The sequence below is a fragment of the Pygoscelis adeliae genome, unplaced genomic scaffold (genome assembly GCF_000699105.1).
Source record: "Pygoscelis adeliae isolate BGI_AS28 unplaced genomic scaffold, ASM69910v1 Scaffold14, whole genome shotgun sequence".
Lineage (NCBI taxonomy): Eukaryota > Metazoa > Chordata > Aves > Sphenisciformes > Spheniscidae > Pygoscelis > Pygoscelis adeliae.
Window position 1 is genome coordinate 9,702,059 of NW_008825109.1, and position 19,711 is coordinate 9,721,769.

The following is a 19,711-nucleotide window of genomic DNA, read 5'->3' on the forward strand; positions in this document are numbered from 1 at the left end:
TTAACCGTGGCTAAAGAGCAAAATTTTCTTGCTGATTAAAATAGAGTTGGATGGTGAGAAAGAAAGACAAAAACTAAAACACACCTCCCCCCCACTATTTTTCCTAGGCTCAACTTCACCCCTTCATCCCCAACTCCTCTACCTCTGCCCGCCTCATTCTCTCCCTGGAGTGGTGCAGGGAGATGGGGAATGGGGGGTTGCGGTCAGTCCATAACAGCTCTTCACTGCCTCTCCTTCTTCCTCCTCACACTTTTCCCCAGCTCCAGCGTGGTTCCTTCCCACAGGCTGCAGTCCTTCAGGATAAACCTGCTGCTGCATGGGCTCTCCAAGGGCTGCAGCTTCCTTCAGGGCACATCCACCTGCTCCAGCTCGGAGTCCTCCATGGGCTGTAGTGTGGGTATCTGCTCCAGCGTTGTCCTCTCCATGGGCTGCAGAGGAATCTGCTCTGGCGACTGAAGCACCTCCTCCCCCTCCTTCTGCTCTCACCTGGGTGTTCCCTCTCCTGTTTCCAATCCTTTTTTTCCCCCCTATTCCTCTGCCTATGTGGCATTCTGTCCTTTCTTACACAGGCTTTCCCAGAGGCACCATCAGCTTGGCTGACAGGCTCAGCTGTGCTCTGCAGTCGGTCTGCTGGAGCCGGCTGTGTCAGGCACCAGGCAGCCCCTGGCGTCTCCTCAGAGAGGTCACCCTGCAGTATGCCCTCTACCAGCACCTTGCCACATAAACCCAACACAGCTTGGTCCACAAGTCAAATTCTGCCTCCAGAATGTGTGATCTTAACTCCTATTGAGATCAGTAGGAGTTGTGTCCTGCCACTGGATGGGAACACTTAGACTCTTATTAAATCTTTGAGTCCTTGAATGATTTTCCAACATGTATTAATGAAATGATTCTTTCACATTGATGTATATTGTGTGAGCACCTTGCATTATAACGACAAAGCAAATCCTTAACTGAAAGTGGTTTTTTTGTTTTGTTTGGTGAACCAAATTCAATGGGCTGCCTCATCAGCTTTGAGTTAGAAACAACATTCGATCTTGTATTTGCAGGCAGAAAATACAGATGAAGGAGAAGGAACTGTGGGAATCTGAAGCCAACGTGGTAAATAGTTTTATAAAGCAAGCCTGTATTACTGTACAGAGAAAGAGATCGATATTCTAAAGGCCTGAATTTGCAAATCCTCATTTCAGTCTTGGAGTCATATCATGAATAGCATTTAGAGCAGCATGTAACACCTTGGCCATTAATTGCCGTTAACTCTGCCATTAAGAGCTATCAAGCTGTTTGCAACAGAAGAGCAGTCATACAAGTGATAGGGGAAATTAAAAGAATGGGAATGGAAGGAACTGGTTTTTTGTGTGCAGTGTTTTTTAGAAACCTATAGAGGAAAGAGATTTTGAGCAGGTTGGTATGCTATAAACAAGGCCTGAAGAGTTCTGGCAAAGTCTGTACTAAGCACCAACGTAGCTGAAGCGTAAGAAATGAGTCGGATGAGAAGCAATTATTTTTCAACAGTAGTGGAGTTGTAAATACTTTTCAACCTACAGTTGTGGTCAGAAAAATGAGTGTAAAAGTCACATTCTGATTCAAAAGATTTTCTTCCTTCATAAGATTCCATTTTCCTGCCAGTCAGATGAAAATTTTCTGCCCTTAAGAATACAGAAGCTCACCAGAAAGTTACCTTAGCTGTTCAAGTTATTACTGGGTAAAATTGCCCCTAATCCTCATTCAGCAAAACAGCATGTCATAAGAAGAGGACTAGTGTAAAGTTTTAACTCTGCTTGCATAGAAAGCTGAATAGCGTTGAAGTGTTTTCAACTTAGGCAAGTGTTTAAGTATTTCCGTGAACTAGGATGGATTAAACCTACACTGAATTATCTTGCTTGAACTGAGCAATTTCTTCAATAACTTGAGTTACGTGACCAAACAACATGCAGCACTTTAAAATATACACGTGCACTACGGGGCTCCTCAGGTCTCCCTTTAAAACATCTGTTTTGGGGTTGTCTGCTCTGCAAGGACAGTTAATATTCTCGTTCTGGTTTACAACTTCCCAATTGTTGGAAAATTTAACATTATTTTAATAGCTAAAACTGTATTGAAACCAGGATACTTCATAGAGTTACACTGGGCACAAGTATTTGGAAGTACCTTAAATTTATCATTAATTTGTCTGTTCTTACTTCCATTGTGTATTGCAGGTAACATTTACGTTAGCGCTGCTGAGCTGGTGTAATGCAAGGAAGGACACATCATGAAATGGAAACATTATCCTTTTTTGGTCATAGTAGCTGTATTCAGCCTTTCCAGATGCCATCAGTTACTGGGTCAGCTCATTCCAGGTAGGTAGTACCTTTTATTTAAACATAAATGTTCATGTTTTTATTAATCATTTTTATGCCATCCATGTGAATATGTGCATATTATACCCGAAGTATATACACCTGAAGTTCTCTCTCCATGTATTAATGTGTGTGTGTATAGTTAAGAAATTTATGAGCATATCTGCGTATTTAAAACACAGAATTTAATAAGTGCTGTATTGTCTATGCTTAATGCATGGTCAGAAATGGAAAGTTGCTTTTTTCGATTGCAAAGGAAGATGTAGAAATGGAATGGCCTGAAAATCTAAGTATGAGAAGGTTAAGGTGGCTATTAAAGCATTCCTTTGATTAGCCCTATTGGTGGAGGGAAGAAATACAGAGTGCAGTAACACACTTGTGTATCAAAGAGAATAGGAAATCTATAGAGAACCTTCCTGAAGAAGGAAAATAGCAGCAACTGTGAAATAGCTGAAATGCAGTGTTTTCAGTGAAGTCCTAGAGATCATCCCGGTGCTTGCATATGGCAAGTCTTACTAATGCAGAGAGGAGTAGTAAGCGTGTATAAAAAAGGCGAGATACTATCCAACATTAAAGAGAAGGTGGTGGTAAAATAGGTAACCTGTGTCACTTAGCAGTGAACAGTGGATTTTTATTGAAGTAACATACAGGAAACAAAATCTGTTTTGTTGTGTTGTGTTTTTTTAAAGAATAAATCTGTAAAAACAGCTTCTGAGTCATTCTGAATAATTTTCAATATTTGTTAGGAAAAACCCAAACAAACTTTGATCAGTACTGCTAATAACGCACAACCTGTCAGTAAAATGTAGGAAAACACAACAGACATATAAAAAAGAAAGTGACATGCTGATTTTTGGTGGTTGTTTTTTCTGCTTTGCATCTGAATAATAACATAGAAGACTCTACTGGCTGGATTTCTAAGTTGAATACATTATGCATGCAGAATTTTGTGGCTATACAATTCTTCTCCATATATCTGTGGGCAACTAGTTCAAATATAGACTACTGAATGGAAAGAGAAGGGAAGAGGTTTTTTCCTTCAAGGGTCTGTTGACCTGTAATGAATGGTAGTTCATGGAAAGCAAATTAAGGAAATAAATTGATAATTTTTTTTTTTGGTTTTGTTGGTTTCAAATGTAGGAGGTGCAAAAAGACTCCAGCATAAAGGAAGATGTAAGTTAAAATTACCATTTTAAAAGTTTGATCTTGGACTTCAAACATAATTTCAAAGCAATTTACCTGTCACAAAGACAGCTACCTCTCTTTTTAAAAGGAATGCAGATCCGAATGTATTTTCATGAAAGCTACCTCAATCCACTTGCATTGGTTTCAGTTTAGTCATAGTTTTGTAGATTCTACTAAAAAGGCTGTTTGCATTGTATTACTTCTTCCATCAAATTAGTTGCAGAATAAAATCACAGGTGGCATTTTGACTGTCCCTGCTTTGTAATTTTCATCACAGACCTCAGACTTGAACCAAGAGATTACTCTACTTGGCCAGACATCAGCATGCTCAGCCTTGCTGGCAGGGTGCCAGGAGTGTGATTATCACAAAAGATCAAATAAAGCAGGATTTTTTTTTTTTTCCTTTAAGCAGTTCTTCTATTCGTTTTGCTCTTTTTGTGTCTTTTCCTTACAAAGGCATGTCTCTTTTTTTTTTTTTTTTAAATGCATAGAGAGAGACCTGTGCAAAATCTCAAACTTTTTTTTTCCATTTAATGGGGGGAAAAAAGAAATAACAGTTCTTTGGAATTCTGCTGTATCCATAAAAAATATCAGTAGAGCAATAAGTAACAGCCTTTTCTGAGGACTGCTAAAAGCACTAAGCAGCTAAAAGGTCTGTGATCATAGTACTACTTAACTGTGTTATTTTATTTCAGTGAAAACCATGCTTTCAAAATAATAGATTTAATGAAATTATTTTTAGATCAAGTTTAAAAAATGAAATGTTATTGTTTCAAACTCTCCAATTCTGTCTTATCTAAAAACTGAAAATTGTTCCAGCTTATTGATGACATAGCTTTAATTTCATATGGCAAACTATCAGAAATGTGTTAAAGCTTACCCTCAGAACTGGAATTTTCAACTTCAGTAAAATGTGATGAATTTTAATGGTGGTCTTATAACTTTGAAACATTTATTGTAGTTTTTGCTGAATCTTTTCATATATTCTTGTTGAGTCTCACACTTTTGCATATGGGGTCCACAGGGAAGTACTGTCTCCCCCTTTATTAAAATTACAGCTGAGCCTTTCATCTCATGTCATTACATCTTACCTCTAATTCACATATAAAATATACTTGCAATTCCACTATGGCTGTCTCCTGAGGCGTGAAGTATCTCTGCCTTGGCACATCTTTATTTAATCGGGGGTTGAACATTATCTGGGAAAGACGTGATTTTTCTTTCCAGTTGCTCTGCATATTTAGAAGTTAGTAAACTTGATAGTTGATTTTAAAGTGCACTGATCTAAGAAAACATAGCATTAAGTAACGCTATATTATGTTTAGATGCATAAGTTGAGAACTATGTTTTCAGTTAAGTCATTGAAGTATTTTAAAGTTACCAGTTACTACATTGTTGAAAAAACATAGAACTATAAATTCCACATGCAGCAAAAGATTTTAATAATTTAAACTGAGATTTTTTTTTTTTTTTGACATCAATAGAAGTGACTGCAAGCTTTCAGATTTGTGGTCTGTTAATAAAGACAGTAGGAGCATTCCTCATGGATTTGGTTGGGCTTGGGATCAGGTCCTTTAGCAGGAAATATTGTGGAAGTGCCCTCCGTCTGAACTGCAACAGATGTCAGATATGTGGGATCTAGTCAATCCTTGAGCTTTACAGAGACATCCAGACAAAGAAAGCCTCATAAAACCATGTAATGACAAATTTTGAATGTTCCTGGTAGATTATTAATAGATTTTTTGTAACAGAATTCTCTGTAGATCTTGGAGAGTGGACGATGAGGAGAAAACCTCTTTTGAACCCAGAATTTTGAGAAATTTTGATAGAAGCTTGTAGACCTCCATGGTCTACAAGTACTGCCTCTCAGTACTTGAGCAAAGACTGATGTTTCACTAGAAAGCCTGATATATTTCCATCATTTTCAAGTAAAAATAGATTGCTTTTCTGATACTTTTTTTGATTTTTAAATCCGTGAAGTACATTGTTTCTCCAGGAAATAGCTTTCCTTTAGGAGACGCAGATATGTAACAAAGCATAAAATAAAACACCCACAAAACAACCCTCTCTGATAATCATAGAAGCTTACTGAAATCCTGAAGAGAACCAGTCCAGGATTTGACCTGTTCTGGGGTAGACAAGAATACTTTAAATTTCCTTTTTCCTAATACTTCTTGGCTTACTAATGAAACACTACAGGAAATATGTTCACTATCGTAGTTTGTTTGCCTCTTTCAACAGGAGACAGTTATTATTTGTAATGAAACTTTCATAAATTCAAATTGTCCTTTCTCACTGCCTCTAACATGCTAAGGGGTAAGAAATCATTTTTGGAATCTGAAAACTCTTACATCAGAGCTTTTCTCAAGTTAATCATAATTCAGTAACATAAGTAACTAAATTTTTTGGTGTGATTATTTTAAAATCACTGTTAACTTTTCAGTACTGAAGACTCTGATCTGGCTAGTGAAAACAAGATTTGTAGTTTTCCCCTGTCACCTGCTTGTCAAACTACTGAATTTGTTGTCCGAATATGATACTTTGGGTTTATATGTGTGATTGATACATTTTGACAAGAAATTCTGTAGTCCTCTGGTTTCCCTGGAACCTGTGAAGGTACCTTGAGAAAATGGTTCCTAGTACTAAAAGAATTTCATTTGCTGCTTCATAAAGAAGATCACTGTCTTGTATAATTTAATGGGTACTCATTCATTCTTCTGTACTTTTTAAGTGCCTGAATGAATTTTCAATCAAATATCCAAAATAAATCTCTCAATGATCTGAATAAGGCATTGGATAGTTCAGGTGAAGAATTTAGCTAGTTTTATGGTTGTGCAGCTTTTTCTGAGAATAATGGTTTAAAAGGAAATGTTCAGCCCAACCCATAGTTTAACTGTCTTTTGGCACAGGCTCAGAGGCAAAGAGGACTGGATGCTCAAATTCCATGTAAGCCCCTGATTGTGAAGCTGTAAAGGAAGAGTGAAGACTCATTGAGCTAAGGAAATGAAGTGACCAGTACTCCCTTGACACTTGTCAAAGAGTAGGGGATATGGATTTAAATTCCCTCAGTTGGAAGGTACCTGAGGATAGTTTTCACCCTTTCTGAGCAAGTGATCCAACAGCTGAGCTCATATTTAAAAAAGACAGCAGTTTTGTTGGTTATAATTTTGTATTGTTTTAAAGTAAAGTGATGTTCATAACTATTTTGTGATGAGCCAGTAAGCATTTCAGAGCACCTGAACAGGAAAGCCTAGTTTGTAGGTCACAGGGGAAATAAGAAAAAGGATAGAAACCAAAAAACTCAAAACTTATGTAAGGCTGTGCCTGCTCAGGAACAGAGCTTTAAGTCCCAGAAGAATGTTAACTCCAAAGATGGAGGGACATGATTTAACAGGGTCAATTTTTTAAATATAGGTCCCCGAATTCCATGCAAATTCCACTTATTCTTTCGTTGAATCTGAGCCCAAATGAAGATAACCTTTAGCTATTTTTGATTAAAGACATACACATAAATATAAGACTGGAAGTGTGTAGCTCTGATGTAGGAACACTCATGGAATCATGGAAAAAATTAGGTTAGAAGGCACATGGATGTCATTTAGTCTGATTGTTTTTTTGCTGAAAACAGTTGCTATCTTCAGAGTTAAATCAGGTTGCACAGGGCCGTGTCCAGCTGTGTTCTGAACAACTCCAGGGATGGAAATTTCATAACCTCTTTGGACCACTCTCAAGGTGAATTTTTACTTCCATTTAAAGCCAGCTGGAACTTTTTGTATTGAAATTTGTGACCCTTGCATCTTGTCCTTTCACTGTGCACTTCTGAGGAGACTCTGACTCTTACTGCAAAACTTTCTTTAAGGTAGTTGAAGACTGTAATTAGACCACTACCTTAGACTTCTGTATGCTAAACCAAACCATCTTCTTTAGCATCTCCCAGTATCTCGTATGCTCCAGCCCCCCGACCATCTTAGAAGCTCTCCGCTGGGCTCTCTCCCATTTTTCTGTTTCTCTTTTGGAGTGAGTGGCCCAAAACTAGATGCACTCTTCCATGTGCAGACTCATGAATGACAACTGGAGGGAACTAATCACCCCTTGACCTGCTGGTTATGCTGTCACTAAAGCATCCCAGTATGTCAGTACCCTTCCCTGGGTCAAGGGCACACTGCCAGCTCAAATTCAGCTTACCAACCAGGACCACAGTTTCATCTCTGTCACGTTCTTAACTTTCCATCATATAACTTCTACCGTAGAAAGGATCATCTTGGAGGAACTGTTCTGTTGACAAACTGTAGTGGCAAGAAATACCATGTTTTGGTGGTAATTTTGTTTTCACAGGCTTTATGAAACATCACTATTGGCCATAAATTACGTTTTTGTGATCCTAATTTAATATAACTGTGACAAATGCATCTCTAAGTGATGTGTAGCAAGCGATGATGATTTAATGTATTGTTTCCAGTTGTGACTGCCACCAAGTTTGTAAATTGTGGTATTCAAGGTCAAATTCGGAGACAGTAGACAGGCAGTTTAGGCCTTGCTGGGGTCAAGGAAGATGTGGAAAGATGTGTTTCTGTCATCCACATCCAATTACCTTGAAGCAGACAGAAAATATTCTTCAATTCAGATCTAAAAAAAAGCAAAAAAACCCAACAAACAAACCAAAAACCAAACAAACACCACTCACATTTTGGCTAGCCCCTACAAAGAAGGGGCTCTATTTAGACAGACTGAATAAAAATTAAAAAAGAGAAAAAAATGGCATCTGTATTTTTCTTGTAAAGACCGTGTTTGTGTTCATATCTGCCTCTTCGTTCTCTCCTATCCCTGCAACGTGCGTAGGCCATACTGTACCTGCTTGTAGAGAGGAAGCAGTACCAACTGAGATAATCTAATTTGACCACTGTATATTTGTATGCATGTGTATATGCATTTGTAAGTATATACATAACGACATAAAATTATCAGTTAGTAACTCTTAAGACTGAAAAGTCACCTTGCCTCATGGAGTATTCAGCTTTCTTTGAAGTGCAGGGTAATATGTCATCCTTGCAAAATATTTTAAAAATATTTTTCACTAATTTCTGTTCCTATATCCCAGTATTCATGAGTTAATGCTAGATCATATTATGTTATGATACAATGTATTTGTTATCAAGGAACATTATGATGTTTCCATGGTATGATATTACTATGTATAGTTTTCATTATGACTGTACAAACCAGATTACTTAATAACACAGGAGATAATAATTTCTTGTTATCAGAAAATGGAAACTGTGTAGTAAATCTTGTATGCTGTTTTCAGTTAATTTATCTACATGATGATCATGTAATTTATCTAGTCATTCATCCCTGCTGATAGAAGTAAAAATACATAGCTGGTTTTTTCTTAATTTGGAATATTGTGACTAAATTTGTTCTGACTCTATCAGATATATGTCAGCTGATTTTTATAGTTTTGTCATTAACCCATCTTCTTTACTTTGATTGACATCAACACATTTTCAAAGTACTCAGATTGTTTCACATTTGTTGGCTTTATGGTGTGACGCTTAGGTTTTCCGCGTTGTGGGGATTTTTTTTTGGTTTGGTTTGGGTTTTGTGATTATTTCCCCCCCCCTCCCCCAACTCCTCTCCCTGCTTGGGAGCATGGCAAAGGTTTGTAATTCCTATTAGTAGAACTGTTGTGCCTAGAAAGAGGACATATGTAAAAGGGGGAAAAAAAAATCCCAGCACGTGCCTTGCCTTCCAGAGATTGTCACTGTGTACACTGAGGTCTTAATAAATAAAAAGATTGCCAGCTGTACTTCAATTCACGGCTTCTTTATTAGCCTCTAAAAAGAAATAAATAAAGCATGACGCTTTATTTAATTGTCTGAATAGATGGAGACAAACCAAGAGGCACAGTCAGCTGCAAGACACTTAATGAAGAAATCCCTGTTTTTAATCTAGCTGTAGAAGACACAACTCTTCTGCTTTGATGATGTGGCCTTTGTGATGAACCTGGCTGGAAAACCACATGTGCTGCACCGTCTTCCTAATTAAGTCATCAAAATGCACTGGAGCAAACTGAGTGACTTGGGTAGACCAGTATAAGTAATTTTAGTTCCTCTATTGCTTGGTTAATAGAAAGTGGCACTGTTCTAGATTATGACTGATAGAGGTTAGATGCTACAGCTGCTATTATTGTGCCTGCAGGTAGGCGTCTTTATAAGCCATTTCTGTGCATGTGTAAGAAGGCACACTTTGCTTTGTTTCCTTTTCTTTTCTCTTACTTTTCGAGGATGTAATCCCAGAGGCATTTCCTCCATTTTTTTTTTCCCCTCTAGAAGCCTCTGCCTGTGATTTTCCTCAAAACATACAGATATTCTACTTGTTTTGGATGCACTGACAGAGCATTCACCAAAACTGATCTCAAAAGTAAGGTTTTGGGAAGGCTGCCTGCTAAAATAAATGAAAAGATAAACAAGAAGAAAAAAAATCAATGACAATCATGGTCATATAAAAAAGTTTGAGTATGTATAATGAGAAGGGAATCAGTTTTTCTGATATGGGCTTGATTGGCCACAGCTAAAGATTTTGTAAATGTGTAGACCAGATTCTGAAGCTTTTATTGGTAAAATTGTGGATAAATACTCATTTCTTGCTTCACGAATAGTCTTACTTGAAGCTCTAAGCTTCTTGGAGACAAAAATACGCTGCTTATGAGAATGGCAGGATAAGGTCTTGAGTATCTATCATAGGCATTATAAAATTATGTTGAAAAGCTTTCCTAGTTTACATAGCTCTGTGACACTCCAAAGTTGATAGCAAGGTTCCTGTACAGGCATTTGCATACAATAATCTAAGAATGCATTTGCTTGAATTCTTCTGCAAAGATCGTGTTTCATAAGGTTAATGGAGAAACTGGCATAAATGCTATGTATATATTTGTAGATAATATAAAGAGAATTTTCACCAGAAGTTGTTCTACCTACATTAAAATTAACAAGAATAAATGTTTCTTTACATAATTCATCAATTATCTTGATTGTTCGGTTTTGTAACCGAACAATCTTCGGTTACAAAAGTAGAGCACAAAATGACATAGAGTCTCTACTGAATCTGATATTTATTTAGATGATGAATCTGTTAGAGCTTCAAAGCAATTTAATGTCCTTAACATCAATTGTAAAACTAATTTCAGTCATATCAGTGAAAGAATGTAACAATTTACAAGGGTGTTTTCACACTTATGACTACTCAAGAGGTTACTGTAGGCATATCTACACTTGCTAATTTATTTTCAATGCTGTGAAATAGAGTGTCTAGAGATGCTTTATTAAATATTTTAATAAGTGTCAAACATATTTGCACAATTTCTGCCTTGACAAAGGGTGATTTATATGCACCTGTATCTGCATATGCAGAAAAAATATCCTTTTGTCAGAGACTGCCACCTCATTTTTGCACAAACTAAACAGGAAATTACTGCCTTTTGTTTAATCTGAATTTTAAATCAAAGTGGAATTGGTGAAAGCAAACAAGTCTTGTATTTTAAGCTTTTTTCTTAACCTGAACTGTTGAGTTAAATTGACAGTAACATTATTCTAATTATTTATACTATATCCATGATGGTGTTATCAGCACAGCAATGTGTAACTGATTAATTGCTGTGTCTTCTTTATTCTGACTTTTTTAATAGCATTTTATAAATGTTTAGAAAAATACTTTACTTTTCTCTACAGTTTAAAAATCACCATCATTATTTTGATCCAGAGAGAAACTTACATATGGCCCATATTCAGAGAAGTGAATATTTTATATTTGATAAATTAAACAGTATAAGGCTGCAGGTACCATGACTTTCAATGAGTTTCTATTTTTGTTAATACAGCTTAACTATTTTTCCTACATTAATTTAATTATTGTACACTAATTGTCAAAATAACATGTCAAATAGTCTATGTATGCTACTACTAAATCAGTCAACTCTCCTTCCTCTGCTGTATGAAAACAAAGAAACACCTATCCTTTACAAATGGTTTTTGCTCAAGGCATTGTTACAGGCTACCATGAAGATAAAAGAACCCTTAAAAGTGCTGTGAAGCACATCTGATTAGTCATTTACTGTTAAGTTTCCATGTTTAGACATTTCTTTAATTACATTTTGGGTGTTGTCTTTTTTTTTTCTCCCCAACATTACCTTAGGGGTAAAATTTAATGACATTATTTAGAACTTTTTTTTTAAATCAGATCATAAACGAGTGAGATTTTAAGCCTAAGTCATTTTGACACACAGCTGAGGCAACCTCCAAGGTCATACTTTTAATATATGAAAATAAAAGCAGTTAATGGTACACAACAAAAGGATGCTTTTTTTTTCTTCCCTTCTCTCTCCTGTCTTTGCAAAATGGATCAGTTATGCCATTCAGGATTTTATTCACTTACAGTACTCCCTACTCACAGTAAGATTAAACAATTTCCGGTTCACTTTACATACACCTGGCACTTAAATGTATAGGTGTAAAAATAAAGGTTCTGTCCGTGTACAGTACTATTTCAGAAAACATGCTTTGTTATATTCACTAACACTCATCTAAAAACATGGCACCAAACTAGCATAGAATTGATCATTTGCATTTTTTGAAATTACTTAATGTCCAAGCATGTCTTCCTTTAATCGTAAGTTACACTAAAATTTCTAGGATAGCTTAATGCTTGAAATTTGGTGCACACTTAGGCTTCTTTGCTGATTTGGCATGTAACGTAAAAAAGCATCACAATTTTGAAAGATGCGATACCCACAGCCACTTCTATTCATCAGTTTCCGCCATCTCTTTTGCCACATCTCTTCAGTACGTGTTTGCTTATGAGTGGTAGCTGATAAGCTGGATTTTATCTGGCTATTAAATCAGGACTAAGCATTGTGCTAATTCAGAATTGGAGTTAGCAGAGAGGTTAGAGCCTGTGGATGTTCACAACTACATCTTCCACTGAGGTCTTTCTTGTGAAAGAGTTTACAGATGATTAACTAAAAGCTAAATCACCTCTTGGTTGCTTATGTTCGGTTGCCTCCTTAATCTGTTGTCTCCTAACTTGTACACGGATTGATTATTTTCCAGTTCCCATTGGTTTATTTCCTACATTTTACTATTTCATTTGCTTTTGTCAATTTTTTATAACATCTCAGAATTTTATCCTTCAGTTTTTAATTTGTTTACAATCTGAAATACCTGTGATTAGCTTTACTGTAAACTTTAGGTTTCCTTCAGCCACCTTCGCACAAAAAAAGCTAACATCTGCTTTTAAATTCAGCACTTTGGTGGCCTGCTTCTGATATAGCACTCATGAGGGGTTTCTGTTTTTAAGTTGGAGCTGTTGCAGGAGAGAAAGCTTCTTATGCGTTAACTTTGTTTTAGCATTTGGGTTGAACAAGGTAGTTTGGATTGGTCTCATAAGTTAATCACAGCAATCTGATACACAGATCAAAACTGGTGTTTGATGGTACTGCATCCTAAATTTTCAAAATACACAGAGAATTTTGAATTTGAACTAAAATGCATGAAACTTAGGACTGGGAAGAGGACAATGATTACTGCCTACCTTCCTAGTTTATTTTACATTCCTTTAAAACATATCTTTTCCAAAACTTCTCTGTCCTTGAAAGGGCTTGCTACATATAGAGGTCAAAATGTTAACTTAAGTTCAGCTCTTTCTGGCATTCACACAGCTTACCCAAACTGAGCTCCCTGCTGTCATGGCTAGATTACTTCTGGGACCTAAGCTAGCTTATTTAAAGCTAGCCTGGGACCTTGGCTTTGCATTGCAGTCTGCTGTTCTTTCACTGTCTGCTATCTTTATTTTGTAGTGCTGCCTTTCTTGTGAGACTTCATGGTGTTTCATCCTATTGTAGACATTTTAAAAGTTATAATATAGCTTGTAAATGAAATTGGCTTCTAATTCCTGGGTTTTTCTAGAAATATTCCATTATTAAGGTTTTTGTCACCTGTGGTTTTTGAAAGACTGTGCAGAGGGTTTTTTGAACACTACAAGAAAAAAGGTGTGCGTGCTTTAGCAGGAAAGTCTGAATCATCTAGTATTTCAAAGGAATTAAGTACAGTGAGAAAAAAGATGGTCTGAGGTCAGTTGTAGTTTATGAAGGTATTCAGTCAGTGTCAAGTCTGGCTTTGAGCTCTGGTTCGAAATATTTAACCTTTCTATTACTGCAGAAATTCCAATCAATCTATGTTACAGTCACCTTGCAAGAAATAAGTGAAATCCCTTGGTCAGCATTTGCAGAACAGTCCATTTTGCCAATTCAGAAAGACTGACAGAATGTTGATACTAGAAATAAACCAACTAGTCTATCCTCTTTTCAAAAAAAGACTAAAAGCATGTATGATATATATGGTTACAGTAATAGCATGTTTAAAATTCATAAAAGCACATTTTTTCCACATTTTTTGAAACTGAAGGAAGATCTAGCATAAGGTTGCTCCATTCTAGGCCAGTTGTATAAAATCCTTATTCTGATAGTTGATGACATAAGTATTCATGTAAAATAACAAAGCATAAGCAATATTTGAATATTATAGTGCCAAAGTAACAAATTCCATTAAAGGACCACAGGGCACTCACAGTCACCATTCAAACTTGCTAATTAATTGAATTCTGTTGAAGTGAAGAGTTAGGTGATCTGAGTCGTCTTCTACTGAAGCCTTTGTCTTACTTCCTATTTTAATCTTTAATATATGTCTTCATTCAGTCTCACAGAGGTACATCGTGTTTCATTCCCCAGCTGTAAAAGACTGGTTTGCAGCCTCTTCTCTGCAGAATTCTTCATTCCTACCTCATGGATATTTCTGTTTGCTCTATCTTACTTTTGTCTACAGAAAGATTTTTTTTTTTTTTTTTAGCCTGTTTATGTGAGTAAAGCTTGCAGGAGTAGCATGAAATTTTTATACTTCTGCAATTATCTTTTCATTTCTTCTTTTCCTATTCAGTTCAGTTCCAACCATACAGTAAAGTTCTCCATCACTTAGAAAGTTTATTTCAGTTTTCAGTAGTGATAAAGCAATGAACTTGACTATATGACTGATAGTTCTCATAAATAGGACCTACCTTTTAACTAGCTTAAGCTAGTCAATTGCAGTTTTCCATGTTTCCAGATGAACCATATTCATATATTTGATTAATGTAAGAGAAATGGTTCACGGGTTTTTTTCAAGGAAAGGTCAGATAAAAGGACTCTCTTTTGCCCTTATTAGTACATGCTTAACATTTTGGAGCAAGAACTTGAAACTGGCATCTTTTTGTCAGCTCTTTGAAAACTTTGCTCAAATGTACTCCAGTTGTATAAGCCCATGAAATCTCATATTCAGCAGCTGATGTTGGATTTAACATATTGATGGAATTTGCAAAAGATGTTTCAATATTCTTAGACTGGAAAGGATGAGCAAGACTTTCTCTGTGATCATTGATCTTGAAGAACAGGAGTTGGACTTTGGTAAAGCGATCAGGAAGATTACCCAAGCCTTTGTTCTCTTAGGGTGATGCAAATAAATTTCCAGGACGGAGCTGCTGAACAGAAGAGCCAGTCTGGTGAAAACAATGTGGGAAAAGAGTCAGAGGATGTTTGTATTAAGCAATTGGGAAAATAAAGAGATTCTGGTGTGGAATTTGACCTGATCGGGGAAAAAACAGATCAGGACAAGGACAGGAAGAAGAGGAAGGAGAACAGAGAGGAATTGGTGCAGAATGACTGTTACTATACGCGCAGCAGTCCTAAGAGCGTGAAAACAAATGTGAGAAGTCTGGGTCTTATCCTTCACTACCTTGTGCTTTTCTCTGTTAGATCATATGAAGAGATCTCTATCTCTGCCTCCTTCCAACTACAAGGTAAAGTAGAGAGAAAATCCTAAAAAGAAGGAGTTGCTGTGTTGCCATTCATATTGGGATGACTCTGGGGACCTACCAGATGCTGTTCAGGAGTTAGGAAGCACCCCTGGACTGCATACTTTGATTCTGAGGCTGTGTAGTTCCTCACGATGAAGGGCAGAAAAAGAGTTAGCCAAGAAAATGCCATACAATGAATTATAATAAAAGAACATCAGAGTCACAAAATTAAATGTTTAGGTTATCAAGAATTCATCACCAGTATTTAAGATAAATGATTGAACGTTTTCTGTGTCAGTTGAGTACAGCCACGCTCACAGCCTGTTTGCTTCATATTATTGTCCTGTTTATTATAACATGAGATAGCATTTCATGCTAGCACCTCTATGTCCATACTGTCAAAACTCCTTTTGCAGACATGCTACTGTGTATTGTAATATTCTCTGTGTATACTAGAACTCTTTTTGCATATATAGTATTGTCTTCTTTTTAATGTGATTTAGCTTATCTGATAGTAGAGTATGTCTGCATGTTAATAAATTCAGCCACTCTTCTCTCATTTTTTTTTAATCCTCCTTCCTTCACTAGTCTTGGAATCCATTGACGAATTTTTTGGGATGTAACAGAAGAAGATAATTCAGAGAGATGTGAAATTCCTATGAGAACTGGGCTATGTAGAGAAAGATCTAGATTAGTACCTCCAGACATCTATTGCCCATCAGGACATGGTGTAGCTCAGAATGAACCCAGTACATGTTGGGGTTTGGGCATATACAGCTAGGGGGCATGGAGGGCAGAGAAGGAAGGAAGGAAGGAAAGGAAATGTGGAAGAGTATAGAGGGACTGGAGGAGAAATGAAGTTACTGCTGAAAGGATTTCAGAGTGTATTTCATAAAGATCTGGAATTATCATGGTGGGAGAATGTAAGAGAAGAGAGGGCTGTGCTTTGCTGCTTATGGAACAATTTCTTTTTCTATAATATCCCCCTGTTTTTGAGTGGATAGTGCTTCTGGACTGCGGTCAGGGTAATATCATAAAGAACTACTGGTTTTGTACTGCCTTTCTTTTTTACTGTGCAGCTGCAGAGAACTGCCACGGGTTTCTTAAGTGCTGCTGCACAAGAGTCTTCAAACAAACTGCCAACAGGTGGACATCAATAGTCCACACCTCACTTCATGAGTTGTCTAATTTGACTCCCAGGACCACATTTTTGAGCAGATCTCAGCATTCACTATTAGAATCAAACATAATCACATTTTTCACCACAAAAGAAGATTATTAAGGTGTGAAATATTCTTAAAAAATGAGATGTACCATGTCTCATATCTGTACAATATTGGTGGAAACTCTAGGTATTATGGATGGTAGTCCTCAATTCTTTCCATCTGTATAATGGAAGAAATATTACCTTACATGAGGAAAATTTTATTTTGTAGTTATGAAGTTCAGATACTTTGAGAATATAGTGCGCTGTGATGATGTTAAGATAATACAATAGAAAATTCTCTTACACCGTTTTATATTCTAGCATACCGACTGATCCATAGGCCTGGGTTTTTTGTTTACAGCATTTGGGGGGGAAAAATCCATAGGGGTTTATCAACAATTAAGTTTCAGTACTGCCATATGCAGAACTCTGAATGTAACTGTTCAGAAAGAGCAGCCTAACAGCACTGTTACTTTTATCAGGAAAATTAAGAAATACCCAAATATTTGCAAACAGAAGAAATAATATTTTTTAACAACATCTTGAAACAAGAAATCCTAGTTTTCTTTAAACACATGTTCCCTCATTGTATTTACTAGTACAGTGCAAGGTTGCAACACATTGCCCAGACCTATCAAATAGGCAGATTTTTAATTTCTGTGCTGACACTCGGTGTTCTTCATCCATCCAACTAACACCACAGATGCAAATATCTAATGTTGAAGATACTTGCATCTGAGCTGATCACCTGGGCCCTAAATTCTTTATACTCAATAAGGAGAGGCCATTCAGAGGATCGTTGATGTGTCCTAGATGCGTTCTGGGGGTTGCCCTCTGTAGTTGCCTGTTCTCTCCCTTTACTACAGAAAGAGTATGGATTTACCTTTGGTCAGATAAATCCCATCCTTGGTGTCTGTTAAGTCTCTTTTGACAACTGGCCCACCTCTAGACTAAACAGTGGATATGCTGTTGTTTATCTTGTGCGTGTTCATCCTATAATTATCCAAATCGGGGATCAAGGCAAAGTGTACTGTGGCTGTCTTGTAGTCCACGTGTTCCTATTTTCCTTCCAGGAAAATCAAAGCCTAGGGTAAAGGCCCTTGGTGCTTGCCTGAAGTATGGGTCAGACTGAGGATGTACTGCTAGCCCCAGTAATTTAGATGTAGCATAGAAGTCTTATCAGATTTTAAATGTGAGGCCTTTTCCATTGTCAAGCTGATGAGAGGCCTAAGGGTGATATATTACAGGAAAAGTGCTTTTCCCAACCTGTTCTGAGAGCAGCTCCAAATTATGCAGAAGCCTTGCAGCTCTAGTGCAGAAAGGGGAAGTATTTGGAATTCACTGGTATTTTCAAAAGTAAGCGAGGCTATGGGAACACGTGATGTATTTCATGGCATTGTTTGGACATTGTTCTGTCAGAAATGAGGAATTTCGAAAGCCTTTGTGAAGTCTTCAGCATCCTCACACTGCTCTTGGAGAGATGCTGCTGAAAATCTTGAAGCATGAGTCACAAGCTTCAACATGTGGGCCAGAGCATCTCAGGTCTCAGAAGGGGGAAGAAGAGTTATGCCTAGAGCTTTAACTCCTGGCACGGTGACTGAAAGCTAACCAGTCTCAGGAAACATAAAAGCTCAACCATGTAAAGCCCAAGGAAATAAATTAGGGAGTAGTTATGAAGGTCTGAATTCATTCCAGCTTATCTTAAGTGGAGACACCTGAGGTAGGGCGCCGCTGCAGCCAAGGTTGAAGTGGGCTGAATTATTCCTTGACTACCTATGTCTCGCCATTGACTAAAGAAGGAAGGAATAATGATACCTGGTGAGTGTCTGATGTTGGATCAAATGTATCGAGTCCTTTTTTCTCATCTAGATACTGACGAGCCTTCTTAGCAAATAATCCAGCTACACTCTCCAGGCTGATAACTGTATTCTCATTTTCTGTTGAGGCAGGAAACATGTATGCTGTGTACAAAACAGTACCAACATTGTGAAGCAGCCTTGACATCGCTTGCTCTAGTATGGATACAGCAATTTTTTCACACCCCTCAGATCCCCAAGCTTCTTCAGCTGTTGGGCTCTGAGGACAAATCTGAATTGCCTTATTCTGTTTTTGTCCCAGAATGTCTCTGAGGTGAAAGAGTGCTTGATTAAATTGCAAACTATTTCTTTTTGTGACTACTTTTCTCCTCTTCTTGGGAAATAAAAAAAAAAAGCTGCTTAAGAATGTAGTTTAAGGGAACAACATAGGAACCACCAGAGGAAGTAATTTATTACCAGGCTTTGCCTTGAATAATAAATAAAACATTGGTTCACAGTTTTCAAGATGACAACAAAATAAATTTTGCAGCTAGGTATTGTGACCAATGTTCAGCCTATGCACTGAAAGAGGTTTTCTACCATATGAATAAACTTTACAGTATTACATATACAGAAGAAAAGAATAGGAAGAAATTAAGGTTTTACATAGAATTATTTTACTGACATTTCCCAAATGTTGAGTTTTACTTTATAAATTGCTCTTTAAATAAAAAAAAAAAACCACCAGAAACCCATGTATAATATCCTAGTTTTGCAGAAAGCCAGCAAAATAATCAGTTTAAATTTGAGGTTGAAATCAACATCTATTTTGAAAGTTGCTTGGCATTTTCTGTTAGAAAATACTATAATAATAAAATAGTAAAATAATAAATAAGCAATAATAAAAACGTGTATGAAAACTCAACCTTCTTCAGGTTAAGTTTGCATACTTTGATTGCTTCTACCAAAACAATGAAGCTCTTCCTGAGGGTATGGTTCCATATATTTTAACAAGTTTTTACCCCACGTACTTGTTTCTGCATGAGCTTCAGTTGTGCCAGCGTAACTATTTGTGGTGTTACAGTATAACCCAGATCAGTAATATGATTAGTTTACACAGCAGCCCCGCAACCGATTGCATCTTTATAACTAAGGTAGTGGCTTTGGAAGGACAGACTGGAGAGCAGGATATGATAGCTTTTCTCAGAAGCAGTGCTGTAAGGAACTATTTGAACATGGTGCATGTGAGATACGCAGCTTGTTAGAGCTTCCTTGGCAGAGGGCAGGTGAACAGAACACTGCAG

The 19,711-nt window shown here is 37.0% G+C and overlaps 1 protein-coding gene across 1 annotated transcript in view; it reads left to right on the top strand.

Annotated features, from left to right (window-relative positions):
* Positions 1–2,254: 2,254 nt before the first annotated feature.
* The window catches only part of ROBO1 (roundabout, axon guidance receptor, homolog 1 (Drosophila)), a 673,042-nt gene continuing 655,585 nt past the window's right edge, over positions 2,255–19,711 (top strand). The window contains 1 exon segment of the mRNA XM_009327888.1: positions 2,255–2,342. Within this exon segment, the coding sequence (XP_009326163.1) occupies positions 2,255–2,342 (88 nt within the window).